Genomic DNA, 17,413 nt, shown 5'->3' on the forward strand with positions numbered 1-17,413 from the left:
TAACCATTTTTATTCGTCGCACGGAGTCTTCAACGGTTGCTGAGAGTAGTGCAATATCCATGACAAATATATTGATGCGAACAGTTCATCACTAAGACCGGAAATAAGCCGGAAGTTCTATTGGTTGTATTACAATGATACGCGACACAAACACTGTTCAGGTCGAGGCACGTCCATCCATCTCAATGGTCCAGAACAGAATCCGCTCTACATCGCCAAACATCATGTAAGACTTAGGTGTCGAAGCTACCACGATCACGCAGGTTCATTACAAGCCGAGTACAGGATGCATTCCTGCGGCTACGTCCATCTGCAACAAGTACAATTGCCTACCTGTAAATCCGCCTAACCTTGCGTAAATCAATGTCCATTAGCAGAGTAGATAGTATACTACTGACCTAGAAAATTAAGTAACACTCCAAGTCGAGATTGTTAACTATTTGCTCGATTGATGGTAGTTATCAGCGTACCCCCGAATCCTAATTGATTTACGTTACGGCAGACCCATCTCACTGATAAGCTTCAACTCTTATAATAATGTATGGTGATGGCGACGATATTTCAGACATATTCTAGTCATACTTACTTTACTAGGTGGACACAGCGCACCGTCTGGGCGTCTGGCGTGTCCTTCGGATTTAAAACGCGTTTACCTATGATTTCTGAATTAATATCGAGTCTGTTAGACAACATGAGCAGTAGCAGCAGTCATGGAAGTTTTAGTGCGTAATGGACCGATAGTACCTGAAAGATTTTGCGGGATACTAAATAAACCATTTTTTCCTGAAAACAAACAAATATCGTCCCGTCATAAGATCGTTGAAAGCAATAAAACTTAAGTAATCGCCACACCACCAAACTGAGAAATTAAAACATTGCTTCAATAGACATGCGCCTCACGAATCATGCATTGATAGATAGGTTCATTTCATAAAACTTGTTCTGTTTTATTATCAGAAATTTGTTCGATTTTAATGCAAAAAACGACGTGTTCTACAGTAGAATTTGATCTGTTTTAAATTTTATTTTTTTTCTTTGTATTTTACTATCTCTGTACTGTTCTGTTTCTGCCTTTTTTCTCCATCACTTTTTTTTATGTCTCTCTGTTAAATAGCTTTCTTTTTTCCATATTTATACACTTCTTTTGTTAAACGGTAAATCACATGCATTCGACAAATTTTACACCAGAACTTGCCATTTACAACTTACATTAGTTCACCATTGCCGTTTCGCTGTCTTCCACGTTGCATCGCAAGCACGTAGCATACGGAAACTGTTGGCCGAAAATGTGGAACAAATGATCGTTGCGTGATTGTTGTCGTACGAGCAGTTTACACGTTCGGCGGTATTATCGGCACATTACAATGCTGCCCCGCTTTGTTCAATGTTTACAACTAGCCATGATGCACAAGGGTGAAATATCTTAGCGTCTATCGTCCCCTTCCGCTCTCTATAGTACAAAACCCTGACCACTAGTATTAGCTTAATCTCGGTACGCTAGTCGAAGTAAACTATGGCTCATTAGAGAATAAAATGTTTGTCATGACGCTACGTAGTATTTCGGGTTTTGCTCCAAATTACATCTCCAAATACAAAAATATCTTTGTATAAGAATCATGGCGACGTGTGTAAAGAAGGGGCTTTACTATATGGTTACATTAAACTAAAACTTGTTTCGATCTTACGCGCATTTTTAAGTATATGTTTATATTTTGTAAGCTAAACACACATTGCCATTCTTCAGCACACTTCATCACTTGCGAAAGAATTAAAACGTCGCACGTATTACAATTCACCTTCGGAAGAAATGAAATGTTCAACTAGTCCCTCACGCATGTGCATGGTTTAACCGCTCAAACCATCGGGATTAAAACTTAAGCTTTAACGGAACTGGATTGAATGTTCGATATCTGCCCTATGTACAATGATATTGCCCTTCTCCACATTTTTTTAAACCATTTTTGTTTCTTCCAAACACATCGCATACAATTTTAAGAGATTCGTAATACATAAAGCAAAGGAAAAAGCAATCGAAATTTTTGGTTCTGTATGCGCGCGCATCCCATACAAAGGACCAAAGGTTTGGAAATGGAACCACACTCAGAGTATTCTATCAGGGGAGAAGTGGAATGTTGTCAGCATGTTCTCAGTTACACACGTCTTTCCAAACAAAATAAATATTATTTTTTCACGAAACCATTCTTTTGTGCATGTGTTAGGTATAAGGAAAACTCAGAACATGAGAGAGTGTTTGCGACACAATTCCAATAAATTCAAAGTTCCGAGAACTATAGATACATTCAGTTAAAAACACAGCTATTACTGTGTACATTCAGTGCAATCACGACTCGGACTCTATTGACGAAGAACAAAAATACATAAGATCAACAAAATGTCCTACATGTAGACAGACTGACGATACTGATTGTAACATCTATTAATTGAGACGATTAGAGAGAGAAAAAGAAACATAAAGCTGGCCATTTTACATAATAAACCTAGAGAAACAAAACGTTACGAAAGGTTTCTTCCACCCCCAGTGCAGACGGAACAATATCTCTCTAATACAACGCGACAAGCGAGCGGCACTGCGTTCGTCCGTATTTATACTGAAGTAGGTGACAGAGAGGACTTGCTTTCTAGTTAAGTGATTATGTGCAAACTTATGAACACCATTACAATTTTACACGGGGTACTGTTAAACAGTAAATCTTATAAAAAGCTTCCTTGTATACCGCTTGCGGTGCTGCTAGCAGACGTGTGCAAGCAGTTTATGCTCAATTCCATGATGTTAGGATGTGCTACATCTACCTTTTCCTCCCCTGATTCTGCAATACAGCAATTACGCGGAAATGCAGCAGCTGCTAGCTAAAAATGATTCTCACTCGATCAGTCATATCCATTGAATTCGATCAATCTACTCTCATCACATGATATTCATGACGCACTCGTTGTCAAGCTAACTACCGCCTTACCTGGCTTTCCTTCCTTCTTAAGCTGCTTTGCTTGTGCTGTCGTTGCGGCAGCAGTAGTAGTACCAGTAACCTCTCTACTACTAGACGCTACCACATCCCCACCGTCAGCAAGATCCGGCTTTCCGGTGTGCAGTTGACAGAACGATTGGAAATCTTCCGTCATCTTCCAGCTTTGTTTGTGAGCACAAATGTAGTGTGCCTTGGCGTGACATCCCTGATACAGACAGCTCAGCACGGCACCATAGTGTCGGCAGAACTGACACTGATGCCGGCAGCAATTCCATATGGCCGCCTCCAGCCCGACGATGCGTGTCCCCACCATGTACACGCCGGGCGCCCAAACTAAGCAGTCCTCGTGCGTCCATACCTCGTACGTGTTATCACTTGCTTTGATCATACCGTAGAAAATCTCTGTCGATGTTTGCTGTTCCGCACGATGCAGGGCGTCATCATCACATTTCTCCTCCTTGAGCGTCATCTCTTTCGAGCAGCTCGGACCTGGCAATGGTATAGGGGCAACATTCACTGCCACTCCTGCAGCGTTTTTCCGCTTTTTACTCTTCGACTAGAAATGGATAAAGCAAAGAGTTTTAAAATTTTTATTTAATATTACCGTTTATCTGCCTGCCGGACACGTGGTGGCTCCCAGTTTACTTACACCACTCTGATGCTGCTCTTTCAGCTTTTCCGCCGCACGCTTCTGTCGGGCTAGGTTTGATTCGAGATCGTCGCGCGTTCGACGCACACTAAAGTAATCCACATCGACCTGGCTCTGCTCGTACTCGCTTGACGTCGTACTGATGATGTAGGGACCGTACAGATCGCCCAGCCGAAACTTGTGCGGTCCCATCTTACAAAACACACACATCCAGCTCGTATCGGTCGTGTCCGCATCGTACTTGGTGCTGAGCGTGCTTACATGCAGACCGCGAATTTTGCTTCGCTCCGAGCTGTTCAGACTGTTGCCGAACTTTTTCGTCTTGTGCTGCGTTTTGTCACTGTCCTCCTCGTTTAGTGGCGCATTGATGACGGTATGGTATCCGTCCGCTTTGACCTGTACGTATGGTCCCTTGTACTTCCCGTTCGGGTCTATACTGGTGGAGGCAGCAGAAGAAGCAGCAGCAACACTACTGCCACCCGCAAACCATCCCGCACCGACATGGGACAATTCGCGATCCTTGCTCTTGCTACCCTTTCCCTTTGCTCCCTTGGAACCCTTTTTACCCGCACCACCAACACCTGCTTTTCCAGCTTTGCCTATATTTTTGTTACTTAATGCCTTCAGACCCAACAGCGATGGTCCTTCCGATTCCATAAAAGAGGGTTTGCTGTGTGCGTTCGATTTCTTCTTCGGTCCCCGTTTGCGTTTTACCGGAACCGGCGTACTGGTGATCATTGTACTCTCCTCCGACGGTGTGACCAGTTTGCTGCCATTGCTACGCTTTTGTGCGGGAGTTAATGGTTTCTTCCCGCTTCCATTGCTGGAACGGGCAGGATTGCTAGTTGGATTTTCACACGGTTCCGCCAGCAAATCATTCGAGAGTTGTTTCATCACATCACCATCCGATACGCTTGCCGTTGGACCATGTTCGATGGAAGCCGCCGCTGCATTCGGAGCACGCCGATGATCCTCAGCATTCGGCGATTCTTTTTGTACGATCGATTCTACACCATTTCCCGGCTGCTCTTCGATGCCCGCAAACATTTCCTCCAATTTGTTCTCAACCTAAGGACAAAGAAAGAACATTCCAAGTTAATATAAAATTCTCAAGCGAAAAATTCCCATATCAACTTTTACCTCCTCATAGCTGCTGTCGGAAGCATTCGCCTTCTTCTCACCCTTGTGACCATTTTTTTCCTCATGTTGCGTGTGCTTACCCGTCTGCTGACCAGGCCCATTACAGTTCGTAATACCATTATTATCGTTCGTTGATTCCGTTACTTTGTCCAGCAAAAGCTTGGTAGCGATCGCACTAGTAGACGACACCATCGCGGCAATTTTGTCAATCGTTTCGCAATCGTTCGTATCCTGCTTTTGCAACTCATTCACGTCAACTGGTCCCGGACCGTCCGATACTGGCCCACTACTACTTGCTGCTGTGGATGTTTGTAAATTGGAACCGACCGTATCGGTGCCATTATTGTTCATATTGCTTTGGATAAGTGTTTCTAGTAGAAGCTTTTGCTGCTCATGATCGTGTGGCGTTTCGGGCAGTGGCTTTCGTTGTGCGTGAAGCGGAAGGAAGATGTCGTGCTGTGTGCTATGCCCACTGGCATTGCTGTCCAGCGGTGGTTGACTTTGACTAAGATCGCACTGGGTCGCCGACAATCCGTGACTGAGCGCATTAATACCTTCGATCGCTAGTGCCGTAATATCGTTTCTTGCGGTGTGATTCGATCGTAAACTATCCAACTCATCCATACCGGGCATTCCACCAACGGTAGGTTTTGCTGCCACAGGGAACAATGATTTGCCTTCCTCGAGGGGGAATGTCGCGTTCATTTTGTTCGTTTTTTCTGGCTTTCGTCTCCTCCGAGCGTTGTTACTTCTGCTGTTGGACGAATCGACCGAATCTTCACTCGAGGCCATACTATTTCCTGTTGGCGAAGTGGAAGGATTAAGCTGGCAGGGTGTCGATGCACCGGTTGCCATTTCACTAGCAGCAGTTCCGGATAGCAACGATCCTAGTGCACGAGCCGTTACCGTTGCCACATCGGTTCCGTCCATAGTTGCCGAAGGTGCGGTAGTGTCGGAACTTAACGATAATGGCACGGATGCGTTGTTACTCGGCAAGGGAAACGTGCTATTCAAGCAATCCAGCTTTCCATCGATCGCGGACGGTCCGAGCAGTAAATTTAAAGGCGGACTTCGGCTTCTGCTCGGACTTAAAGCAGACTGTGCCGATGATCTCGCTGGGGAGGCTGGCGAATTTTTGGCAACAACAACAACAACAAAAAAAACATGTGATTAATATGGAACGATCGCGATCCGTACGGCTTTTAAAAGACATACTTCGCTTTGGTGAAACCGACAGAGCGTTACAGTGCATCGTTTGCAACACAAACTCTTTTACCAGATCGGCCGAGTCCGTGCAGGAAAGGTGCGAAAACTTTTTGGGAAAGGGGAAAAAACAATTTCATTAGCTCCAATTCGTTGGATTTGCTTCTCTCGATCTCGATCACCACTTACACAGTCGCGACCATTTTTACTATCCATTTCGCTGTTGATTTGCTTCGCATCCTTCACAAACAGACCGCCCGACACCAGTGCGGCCAGATCGTTGGCTGTGCGATTGTTCAATCCGGCCCCGAAACCATTTCCTCCTCGTACGATGTTTGCGCCCATCGTACTATTACTACCGTCGTTGATTGTATTCGTCATACCGAAGGCATTGGATGTGCTTCCGGTTCCGCTAGATGGCATCCCACCGGTACTACCGGTGCCCTGATGCATGCGTTCTTTCAGTGCTGCCACAGTGGTCGACTGGATAACTCCGCCCGAGGATGGAGGGATGCTGGGTCGCGATTGGTGGTTACTGTGAATAAAGAATAGTGGAAACAAAATCAAGAATTAGATTTAAAATTGAAATTTAAATAAAACGCAGGACTTTGTCCTTACCTCCCAGGAAGCCCACTATCGCCGGTCATACTGTGAACGCCACTGGTGGGAATGTTTGATGGCAGTGTTGTTGAAGACGACGAGGTATGTGACGAATGTGAAGTCGTGGCAGATGTCTGGATGCTGTTGTGGACTCCTTTCGGAGAAGGTGTACTTCGTGAGGCAGACGACAAGCTGAGGTCAACCGATCCCAGCGGCATAGCAACGTTACGACCATATCCTTGCAATAGCGGGTTCATTTCAAGGTTCTAGAATGAGGAAAAGCGAGCGGTTATATGGCATTTTAGTATCCATCAATAGCAAACCGAACGTTGCTGAATGGAACGATTAAAATTACGTTCATTAGATTGCCGGTCATTAAGTTGTACACTTTGTCCTGATGCGTTGTCGGTGGATTAGGCCACGTTAGAGGAGAGCGCGCCATTGATCGTTCGCTCGACATGTGCGCCAGCTGCGGTTGTCTTGGAACGTACGACGGGACCTAGGACGGGACCAAAAATTGCATTATTCTAGAGTATTCTCTTCTTCCGTATCTATCCATACCTGTAACGGATTCCACGTAGTGTTCGGTTGTCCCATTCGCCCGTGTGGCGGATTGTGGCCAGACATTGCTAACGTTTATGCGATGAAATAACAACGTTGTAAATAGGACATCCGTGAGTTCTGCCTTCCCTTGTGTTGCATTAACACATTAGCCGTACGGTGTCGAGATGATCGTTTCGATGAATCAGAAATCAGAACCACTACGAATACACTGCACTATGAAGAATCTCTACAATTCAACGAGAACACAGAAAGGGGAGAGGAGGTTTCAGTGTTCGAATTCTAATGAAGACCAAACACAAGGATCCGTATCACATTTTGACCGCCGTTTTCGTACTATTTTATCGCCACCCAACTTTAACACACACTTTAAAGTACAAAAAAATATTATTTTAAAAGCTCTTCCGGTACCGGTATCGCCGTATATAGCATACGTACCACCTTCTTCCTAGCAGAATGTAAAATTGTCCGCCTGATTTATCTCACGTTCGGAAACATGCAACAACAAAAAAAAAAGCTCGCTAATGACGATAGTTCCCGTGCACACTGGTGTTGAACAACCCCCCCAAACAGGATAAAGCTTCAGTCATTAGTCGGACGCATGAACGAACGAGCATTGATGATCCTGCGGTGGATTTTCCTTATCCCTTTGGGCCTAGCAGCGTCATGTTGATCATTTAGCCGCGAAAGACATGATATTGGAAGGAATATCGCCGGTTTACAATATCGTAAGCATTGTGTAAAAATCGATCTGCCAAAGTTATGCCGTCAACGGGGTAGTTGCTTATGCTCGGCCGTCCGACGGCTGCACGCATATACACAGCATATCTTCCACATACATATACGCACGCACCTTTCTCACACAGAGAGACACCGAGGATACGCAAGCCTTTTGCGGGCGCACAGCTTTACGCCATCCGGTGCAGTTGGATTGCGAGAATTTTCACCAGTCTAGCACACCGTTGCATGTTTATCGATGCAGATAGCTTTTTACACGCACTAACAGTTCGGGACAATCACAGAAAGATGCGTATGCTTTTCATTCGCTTAAGGGGTAAAACGGCAAGAGCAAGAGTTCCCCCATCATCGGTTTGAGGGCCAAAAACACCGCAAACTCATCGTACCGAACTGTCAAAACGAGAGCGGAACGATGTTTTTTCGACATTCGCTGTCAGGGGTACTCAACCAACTTGTGGTGTCGTAGTTTTTCTCGTACAAAAACCGATGCATCTAAATCTAAAATTAAATCTTCCAGCAAATCAATCTAATCAATCAATAAAAATTCAATAAATAGAGAACAATTTTAAAAAGGGGTATAAAGTTACAATACCAAGAAGCTTTAGATTTCGTATAGGTTGGTAAATTTGGGTTCTGCTCAGTATCTACTTCAAAAATTAAGCGGGGAAAAAGCATTTGGTCCAAGCCCCAGCCCACGAGCTACGGAAAATTTCTAGCTGTTGAAATCGATGTGAAACTGTAAAAAAAAAAAACTTCAAACAATCTCAATCTTGTTCGTGCACCAGTACCTCAAAAGTGAAAAGCGACACTCCGAGGCCCGTAGCGTCCCAACAGCTTCGAAAATATTCAATTTGCAAAAGCATCGTTTTACATGATTTATGCTAGCGTTTTTTCATCGGGAGATAATCGAAAAATATGATAACATGGCGATGATTTTCAATGCGTCCGATGAAAAAGTTCTACGTTTTCTTGCCTATTAGCGGATCTGCTATATGTGCTATAATATAGCAAATTAATTTAATAACCTTCAGAATAGCAGTTTGTGTCTGCCTATGCATGTTGATTGTTGAATGTGAAAAATCGCTGTTAATTATGAATGAAATTATGATTGTACTATTTACATAAAACAATGTAATTAACACTTTTTGTATCATTTGCTGCAGACAGTATCAAACTGATCAGATTTTATTAAATGCACTTTTGCTTCTTTGTTAAGTTTGCTGATAATTTTCATTTAATCGTTTCGAACGCAATAACTTGCACTTGTAACAAAGCTATTTAATAAAGCATATAAAATACACTTGTGGTATCTTTAACTATTAAAATAACACTGTTTACACGAATAACTTTCATTTGGTCTAAGGACACATACCGGGTTGTTAAGCCGATCACCACAATTTCTCTAGCGGCTTGTCGCCAGCATTCTCAATCGTACGCAGCACCTCTTCATACAACTCCACGGTCAAATCCTCGAACGTTTTATCCGCATCTATCGCTTTCCAGTATCGATCGTCCTTCAGCAAACCATACTTTTCAATGACTTTCTTCTGGAACGCGGGAACCTCATAACGCTCATCACCGAAGCCGCCTCGTCTCGCAAGTGCTTCCGGTGACAACGTCAGCAGTATCACCAAGTCCGGCTTCAGCAGCCCGGATTCAGGCGCTTTACACCACTCCAAATCTAGTCCCTTGGCACTGCTAAATGCAACTCCCGAGTAGGAATAGCGATCGACAATCAGGTTAACACCACTTTTAAGAACTTTCTCCATTTCCTTCATTCGCTCCCACCGGTTTAGTGTGAACAGAAGGTGAATTCCTTCATCAGTAAAATCGTCCTTTCTGGTCAGGTATCCATTTATCAGCTGGCCGCTCTGCGTAGATCGGTCCGGAAAGTTCATGTACCGTGCCGTAATGTTCGCTTGTTCTAGTTTGTTCACTGAAAAAGTGTAGAAAGCCGGTTGTAAAATAGTCTCCGTTTCCTCGGTAGATTTGTTGTACTACGTACCGAGCGTTTTGCACTGTGATGTTTTGCCGGTTCGGTCACATCCTTCCAGCACAATAAAGACACCTCGTTTTCCTTCTGAATGCGGCATGGTTTTTGGTGCACGATCGCTTAACGATCTTATGTTTTGGCGCAAATTAGAGACGAACAATTTGGCAAGCCGACCAGCCATCAATCAGCCATCGCATGACACTTTATTTACCTTTCAATAGCTCAGTGAAAAAGGTGCTACAATACAAGTGGTCGTAAGTACATAGCTGGAACCATAAATAAAGTATCAATTTATAATTTTACTATATTTTTTACAACGCAAATAAAAAATTGTATTTATCGATAAAAATAAATTTTTTTTTTATTTGGATCGGTGATTTATTGCAGATTTTTCACCGGGCTAACGTTATGACGTTTCCGAAACAGCAAACAGCAAACACAAACATTTGGGAAACAACCAACGTACCAGTTGGTGTGAAAATTAAGAATATTGTTGTAAGAATATTGTTGTCGGTGTTTTTGGCTCAATTTAGTGATACGCTTAGTTATTACCGTTTAGTTGCCCTTTAGCTTTCGCACTCAAGCTACAAATCGGAACAACATGAGTGCCAAAAAGTATCTGAAGATGCCCGCACCGCAGCCGACGCAGCCTGCGGCCAAAACAGAAAAAGAAGAGAAATTATGGAATGCACTGAAAAAACACATCATGCGAGAACGCGAACGTAAAAAGCAAGGTACATCTGTGCAATACCACGACTTTTTAGCTAAAAGAACGGTTAATAATTACTATTGGTTTTGCAGAGCTTGAAGCAGAGGTGGAAGAGGAACGCCTTCGAAGAGAGAGAGAGGAACGGGAAAAGCAGGACGTGATGACGCTAGGTGAAACGAAAGAACAAATACTAATGCTGGAGAAAAATCTGCACGAGCTGCGGAACGAAAAACAGCAGCTATTTTTGCAGCTGAAAAAAGTGCTCAATGAGGACGATAATAGGAAGCGGCAGATGAAAGAGTTAGTTGTGCTTCACAAACATTCAATCGATAGTTGAAACTAACCCTGCGCATCGGTTTGTATCCCATTTCAGCGACATGTTTGCCATCCAAAGTATTCCACAACAGATCTTTCTACCCCAGCGGCCGATGCCTCCGCATCAGCAGCACATGATGCATAAAGTGAGTCCATCTGAAATTCTCCTTTCGTCGGAACGCATATTCACCGACGCTTACCCCAACTTGCAGGGCAATCCGCAGGTGAATGCGACAAAACGCACGCACAGCCCTTCGCCGTCGCAGCACATCCAGGGCTACTATAAGCAGCCCAATCCCAACAATCAACCTTACCCTCCGCAGCAGAGTAAGTACACGAAACTCATCCATACAGTCTTCCAGTTCCGCTGAGTAGAATCAAAACAGCAGGGAGAAAGCCTCCCCTGAACGAGCGAGTGCAGTACACTGCGAGGACTTATGGTTTTGCACACTTCATCACCGGGTTGTTCATCCATTTCGGTGAATTTGTTACATGTTTTAATCATACTTTTTGTTTCTAGTTCGAATAGGCGTCTCCCATTTCTGGATGGTGGTTCGCTGTGAAGCAAAAACCATACCGATTCACAAATGATTTCCTTCTTTTCTATAGTTCTCATAAATGGCAATGAAATTGCATCATTTGGCATCAGCCTATTCTTTTCCTGACCGCTCTCTAACCAGATGCGTCCGAGCGTCTTGGTTTGCTATCTTTAATTTATTTATTATTAATCCAAAAATGTTTCTTCCGTTTCATTATTTTATTTCTTTTCTCTCTCTCTCTCTCTCTCTCTCTTTCTCTTTTTCCCTTCTTCTTTGTGCTCCGTTTGATTTATCTCATCTTTACGAATATTTTTCCGATTCATGTTTCAAATGATCAATTTTTGAATAACAGAAATCGAGGAAGGTAGACGGGGCGGAGAAGTGGCCCGTGCCGTTCTGTGGAACAGTGAGTTGAATTCAATTTTGTCTATTATATATTTTTTTGTTTTATTTTAATATGTATATATTCTTCTTTTCATTCCTTCCTCGTTGCACCAAGACATGATCAGTGCAGACGATTATGGCTCCAAAATAATTGCATGTCCTTTGTCTGAAATACGTATAGCAGAGAAACCAATTGCAGCTATTTTGGAGGCATTGTAGTTAAGAAGACTCGTGCACCCATTAGTTTGATGTAACACATTTTTCACCAATATCCTAATGTCCTTCATGCGATTAAGAATTGTTTAACGTGTCGGTGCTTTGAGTAACATTTAGCTATGCTTTCAGTTTTATTACCAACCTTTCCTATTCGCTTCCGTTTTCCCCATGCACCGATGTTTTTCGAGTGCCTTCCTGTTCCAAACCTGCTTGTTCTTTCATTACTATCCCAATATATTCATGCTTCAGATAATTGGTAAACTGTTTGCGGTTTTAGTTTGGCACTAATTGATCCATTCCCATTGTTAAGTACATTCATCCTCCTTATATTGCTTGGTGGCGAGTGCATTAGTCGAGTGCTTAAGCTTCATTTTACCTAAATGTCATACCATCTTACAGCGAACGTTTTTATTTTGTTATGATTTTGTATATTAGTAACTTCATCGTATGATGCAACCGACCTGGGAACCTCCCATTATTTATCTTCCACTACATTGTTAATTATTTTGTTTATTTATTTTGAGTATGACGGCTTGCACCGTATTGTCTACATTGTTAATTATGATTAGTTTATTTTCGAATGTATGATTATGTTTCGCATAATAGGCACAACACCTCTTAAAGCCGGATAGTGCCAAATGGAGCCTTTATATGTGTACTAAAGTTTGTGTATTTTTTGGAGTAAAAAGTGCTGTGAAATATTCTAGCTAGACGTTGAAAGGATGGAATTAGGAGTAAACTTGCACAGGCCGATTAAATTATTTTATGTACATCACAAGTAGATTTTTGAAGATGCTGATGCTGTGACTAAAACGAAAATCCAGACATCTTTCAATGCAACAATTGTTCGATTTTGAGGATAATTTTCTTAGTCTAGGGCAGGATAATTTTTCATTTGTTTATTTTTTAAATTATTGGACAATCATGATACTTGTTTCACTAGACTCTTTAGAACCTTAAAAAATTGCTTGAAAATTGATGACCAATTGGATGGTCATCAGTGGAAAATTTTCTATTTTTTTTATATCCCAAATGGAAAATCGGACAGTTTTTATTATTAGCAACGTCATGTAAAATGGATATAAACTACAATTTTAAATAAAGTATGTAGTGTTTTACATTAAAATATTGGAAAACGAAGAGCAGCTTGGATCATACATTTATACCTTTTTATGTTTTGTCTCATATGAAAAAGCTATTTTAAATACGGGAGGAATATGTTGCTTTACGACATGTTACGGAAGGAACATAGGGGTTCGGCAAGCGGGCGAAACGGTTGCCGGAAACGCTAACTCCGACAGCGCGTAAACTGGCCACACTGCTACTAAGCGGTGTTAGTAGCGTGTGTGGGTGTGTGGTCAGTTCGGGATCGGTCGGGTTGGTTCGACTGTAGATGTTAAAGGCAGCGGATCAATTGGTGAATCTTTTATGAAGTTTATTTTTATATAGACTTACGGTTTATCCTTATTTTTCAATTGAGCGTTGTACAAGAAAGTTTAAGAAACAAAAGGTTAAGTCTCATACTGTAAATTAAATAGTTAATCGTTTCAATTATTGAGTGGATCAATCGCATGGTCTCGAAAGCTTAGAAAATATCATAGTATAGCTCCTCCAACAGGGTAAGAAAATAAAAAGTTAGTTTAATAGTTTTTCAGAATGTTGGTTTAGGAAGGAATTAATATTTTGCTCACAAGTTTCTGTAACGTTCTATACTGAACAATGGACAATTTTAGTGCCTTTTATGGCAGCCCACGTAACAAGCCATGTCCTGTACACCATGTCGTTTTTGATTAGAAAACTGTCCAAATAATGTTGAAACATCTTCCTAATCTTCAGACATAAATTAAATGTCATGTTTGAAAAATAATAGTGGCCCGCTCATTATAACATACATCAAACGAGTCAGTATGATAGTTCAAAGAATATGAAATAGTATCTGCCTTTTGGTACATGTCGATAGTATGGGAAAACATTTAAAATCTCCATTTTAACGTAGGGAAAACTAACAAAAACTTCACGGAAAATGCAACTGTACGGTTTCAACTCAATTGGCAATCATTGTTGAATATTGCCGTATTGCTAAATATTGTTTTTATATGAATACAAATAATACAAACACAAATGTGTACAAAAAGATTAACGGATTAGGAATGATAATTGACCAGTCCTAAGCTAAGAAAAACGTCCTCAGTGCTAACTGTTGAACTTTAAGTTGTTAGGATGTCGGTTTTAGTCAGTAAGTGTAAGTGTATGGCGTTATAAATATGGTACACGATCACACTAACAACCGAATACTTGCGCTTTGTCGCTCCCAAAACAATGTTTCGATAAGGGCTTCGAGGGAAAATATCTTTTAAAAAAGCGTACAACTTGCTCGCGTTTGTAAATATAGTAAAGTGTGGATGTATGTATGTGTGTGCGTGCGAGTGTATGTGTGTGTAAAATGTAAATTTAAAAAAATCCACTTAGAACAAAGCTAATTATCATAGTTAAAACTGAAAAACACTCCAAGGACTCCTTGGCGCGTGACAAATAATATCCGATGCTTGTCTCTGCCCCATTGCAGAATCGCAGTACTGTCCACCGGTTGGGTTCTATCCCGCAACACCACCATCGAACCCACAGGATGGTCGACAACCGCAGCCACAGATTTTGTACCCATACCAGAGCAGTCTAACGATCCCGATGCGCCAATACGTGGATATATCGTCACAACCGGGGCCCCCGACCCAGCCGAAACCAGAACAGCTAGTGGTTAGCGGCAAGGTGGGCCCGATGCCTCCGACACAGGGTAACATTTACCACATAAATCTGGATCAAACGGCGGCAGCGATCCACCAGCAGCCGCCACCGCAGATGAAAACAATTACGATCGAAAAGATACCGCAAGACCGCATTGTGCCGTATCATATCGAGCTTGCCAAGCACGACGAACGGAAGGATCTGCGGCAGTTGCAGGGTCCGCCGCCTTCACAGCCAGGTGTGGTAGCAACACATCTGCCGGAAGGAATAGTTTACGCGCCCAGTCTACGCCCCGGTGCTATTCAAATGCACACGATTGCTACCAATCAGCAAGTAAGCGCCATTGACTTATCAAAGTGTAGCTGAAGCTTTTGGTTATCGCTTATTATTCACTTTACTCACACGCATCGCACGATTCGATTTTCTGTAGCACATTAGATTTTTGCCATCTTTTGTTAACCCCTTTTTCTATCACGAGATGTGTGTATTGTATTGAACGAAAAACATTCTCCAAACATTATCTACAGCTGATATTTCTTTTGTGCCATATATTTTATTTCGTTTACTTTTTATTCTCTCGAAACAAGCTTGTTGAACTGTATAGCAAATATCTACATGACTAATAATATGCACCGAAACCGTTACTAAACCACATGTAAACAAACATCTAAACATTTTTAATTCAAAGAGTTGGTGCCGTGTTACAAAAAAAAAAAGGCATATGGTTACTAATACACGATCTCGCACTACTTCTTCTGTTTAACCACCTTGTGACGCGATAGATTTTGTCACAATTTTTAAAATAAACTACTCACGCTTTCGTATCAATCTAGTTTTTTTCTCATTCTGTTTTGCTTTCCTCCGCATTCACCACCCGTGCCAAGCACATTCTAACCAGAGCGACTATCCTCTGCAATTCATCACAAACACTTAACATTATGTTTAACACCATTTCACACTCTGAGTTTCATAAGTTTTAGTTTTGACGATTGTTACACTTTATGTGCTTTCCCTTGTGCACCAATAACTGTAACAGTACATACATTGCAAAACAACCAAAAAGCAACGACCAGTTCTTTTTCTCTTGCGCCATTTAGTTACCGAAAGGCGGAAGCATTACACAGGGATACCCGTCGGCAAGACCGCCTCCGATCAGCAATCCTCAGCAACCGCCACCTTCACAGATGCATTACAATCGCCACCGTTACTAGGCATGGCAGGGTCACTGACGGTCTGTGCAATTATGAATTTCCGTATCAAAAACAAAAATCATTTAATGGGTAATATAACTGTAAGGAAACTGAAAGTTAAATGTCTGTATTTGCAAAATAATTTAACCTATTGTGAAGCATACGTTTTCAAGGTAATGCTTGTTATTATCCTTGCAGAGGACTGCAAGGTATGTAACGTTGCGATAATTCGAGTAATAAACCTTATCCTTTACTACGGAATATACTGCTGCTTTAAATGCTATGTTCATGTATTGAGAAAACCTCAATGTGGGATGGTTGGGCCGAGTGTTGTCCAAGTCTCGTGACACAAAAGACACAAGTCTCTAGACACAAAAGATTTAATTCACCACATGACAGACTATTTGACCAAAAAAGACTAGTTAGTGTATCTTATTAGTGTAAAATAGTCGCCCAAGTCTTTCGTCAACATTGTCACATTGTAAGTTTAATCTTGTGTGAGGTTTCTGTGAATGTTCTGGGAACTAGTAATTAGACCTAAACAATTATAGATAAAGAGAATTAACTAATAATCTTCGCTAACAGCAAAAAGTTAGATCGACCAGTTTTTCTTTAAACATTATTTTCAGAGGAATTGGGGCTATATTCGCCTCTCTACTGTATACAAGAAGTAAATTAATACAAAATTTTGGAGACTCGAAGCTTCTATAAAATAAAAACTATTGCAGATGTGGGTCATCTATTATTTTAAAACTATTGAGATTATGGTTGGTAAAAAGTCAAAACTATTGCTGAAGTTCCTCTGTATACATTGATAGTGAGTGAAAATCTAATAGGATCGGTTCTGATGCAGTTTGTCGGATGAAAGGATTCTCGCGTGATGGGTATCTAGTTGGCAGGTGGCTCGGTGTGTCCATGGCAATCGGGCGCTTGATAGGGCGGAGTTTATTGCTGAGGTCTAGGTGTTAGTGTCCCAGGGTTTGGTAAAGCGGATTGCATCTCGACCAGAAAGGTTGTTGGACGAAGCCGATCTTTGTTGGTCTGACAATCAGCTTTCTCGTTTTCGTTGATTCCGGAATGACCCGGAATCCAGCAAAAAAATATTGTCGTGGATGTAAGTATGGGGTCTAAGAACTTCATATGCAGGTCTTTGGAGGGGCTTTGCGCCAGAACGGTGACACTGTGGGAGGACGTTCGGTTGATCGGTATGTAGTTCCTCATCGGCGGATAGATTAGGAAGTTTAATGGCGCATTTATCGAGACTTGAATGGATCCCACATCCGGCAGGGTCCGATGGTAGGCACCGTCTGTAAAGATATGATGGACATGTTTATATTTGGTCTTTTTTAAGTGGGTAAAGCTACTATTGGCAATGTGGCTGTTTATTTCCGGTTGTCCGAAGAGAGCGTTTAAGTTCCCAGTCTATTGTAGGAGTACGGTCGTACAAGGA

The 17,413-nt window shown here is 42.0% G+C and overlaps 3 protein-coding genes across 4 annotated transcripts; 1 reads left to right on the forward strand and 2 right to left on the reverse strand.

Annotated features, from left to right (window-relative positions):
• Window positions 1–2,937: 2,937 nt before the first annotated feature.
• LOC126561430 (uncharacterized protein CG5098) lies at window positions 2,938–7,286 on the reverse strand. The gene is made up of 8 exons (XM_050217568.1): window positions 7,138–7,286; window positions 6,932–7,075; window positions 6,595–6,842; window positions 6,166–6,511; window positions 5,989–6,085; window positions 4,774–5,897; window positions 3,634–4,701; window positions 2,938–3,540 (listed from the first exon to the last, which is right to left on the reverse strand). Exons 1-8 carry the CDS (start codon window positions 7,201–7,203, stop codon window positions 2,938–2,940), a joined length of 3,696 nt encoding a protein of 1,231 aa, XP_050073525.1. The 5' UTR covers window positions 7,204–7,286.
• A 1,896-nt stretch (window positions 7,287–9,182) lies between these two features.
• Window positions 9,183–10,049, reverse strand: LOC126562913 (uncharacterized). Its single transcript, XM_050219513.1, has 2 exons — window positions 9,881–10,049; window positions 9,183–9,811 (listed from the first exon to the last, which is right to left on the reverse strand). Exons 1-2 carry the CDS (start codon window positions 10,047–10,049, stop codon window positions 9,264–9,266), a joined length of 717 nt encoding a protein of 238 aa, XP_050075470.1. The 3' UTR covers window positions 9,183–9,263.
• A 412-nt stretch (window positions 10,050–10,461) lies between these two features.
• On the forward strand, window positions 10,462–15,984 carry LOC126562315 (G protein pathway suppressor 2). Of its 2 annotated transcripts, XM_050218775.1 has the most exons (7): window positions 10,462–10,602; window positions 10,670–10,877; window positions 10,951–11,038; window positions 11,105–11,219; window positions 11,784–11,837; window positions 14,598–15,106; window positions 15,871–15,984. In XM_050218775.1, exons 1-7 carry the CDS (start codon window positions 10,470–10,472, stop codon window positions 15,982–15,984), a joined length of 1,221 nt encoding a protein of 406 aa, XP_050074732.1. In that variant the 5' UTR covers window positions 10,462–10,469. The 2 variants fall into 2 exon arrangements, with proteins under 2 accessions (XP_050074732.1, XP_050074731.1); XM_050218774.1 differs by having other exon boundaries at window positions 10,951–11,219.
• The last annotated feature ends 1,429 nt before the right edge of the window (window positions 15,985–17,413 follow it).

The sequence above is a fragment of the Anopheles maculipalpis genome, chromosome 3RL (assembly GCF_943734695.1).
Source record: "Anopheles maculipalpis chromosome 3RL, idAnoMacuDA_375_x, whole genome shotgun sequence".
Classification (NCBI taxonomy): domain Eukaryota; kingdom Metazoa; phylum Arthropoda; class Insecta; order Diptera; family Culicidae; genus Anopheles; species Anopheles maculipalpis.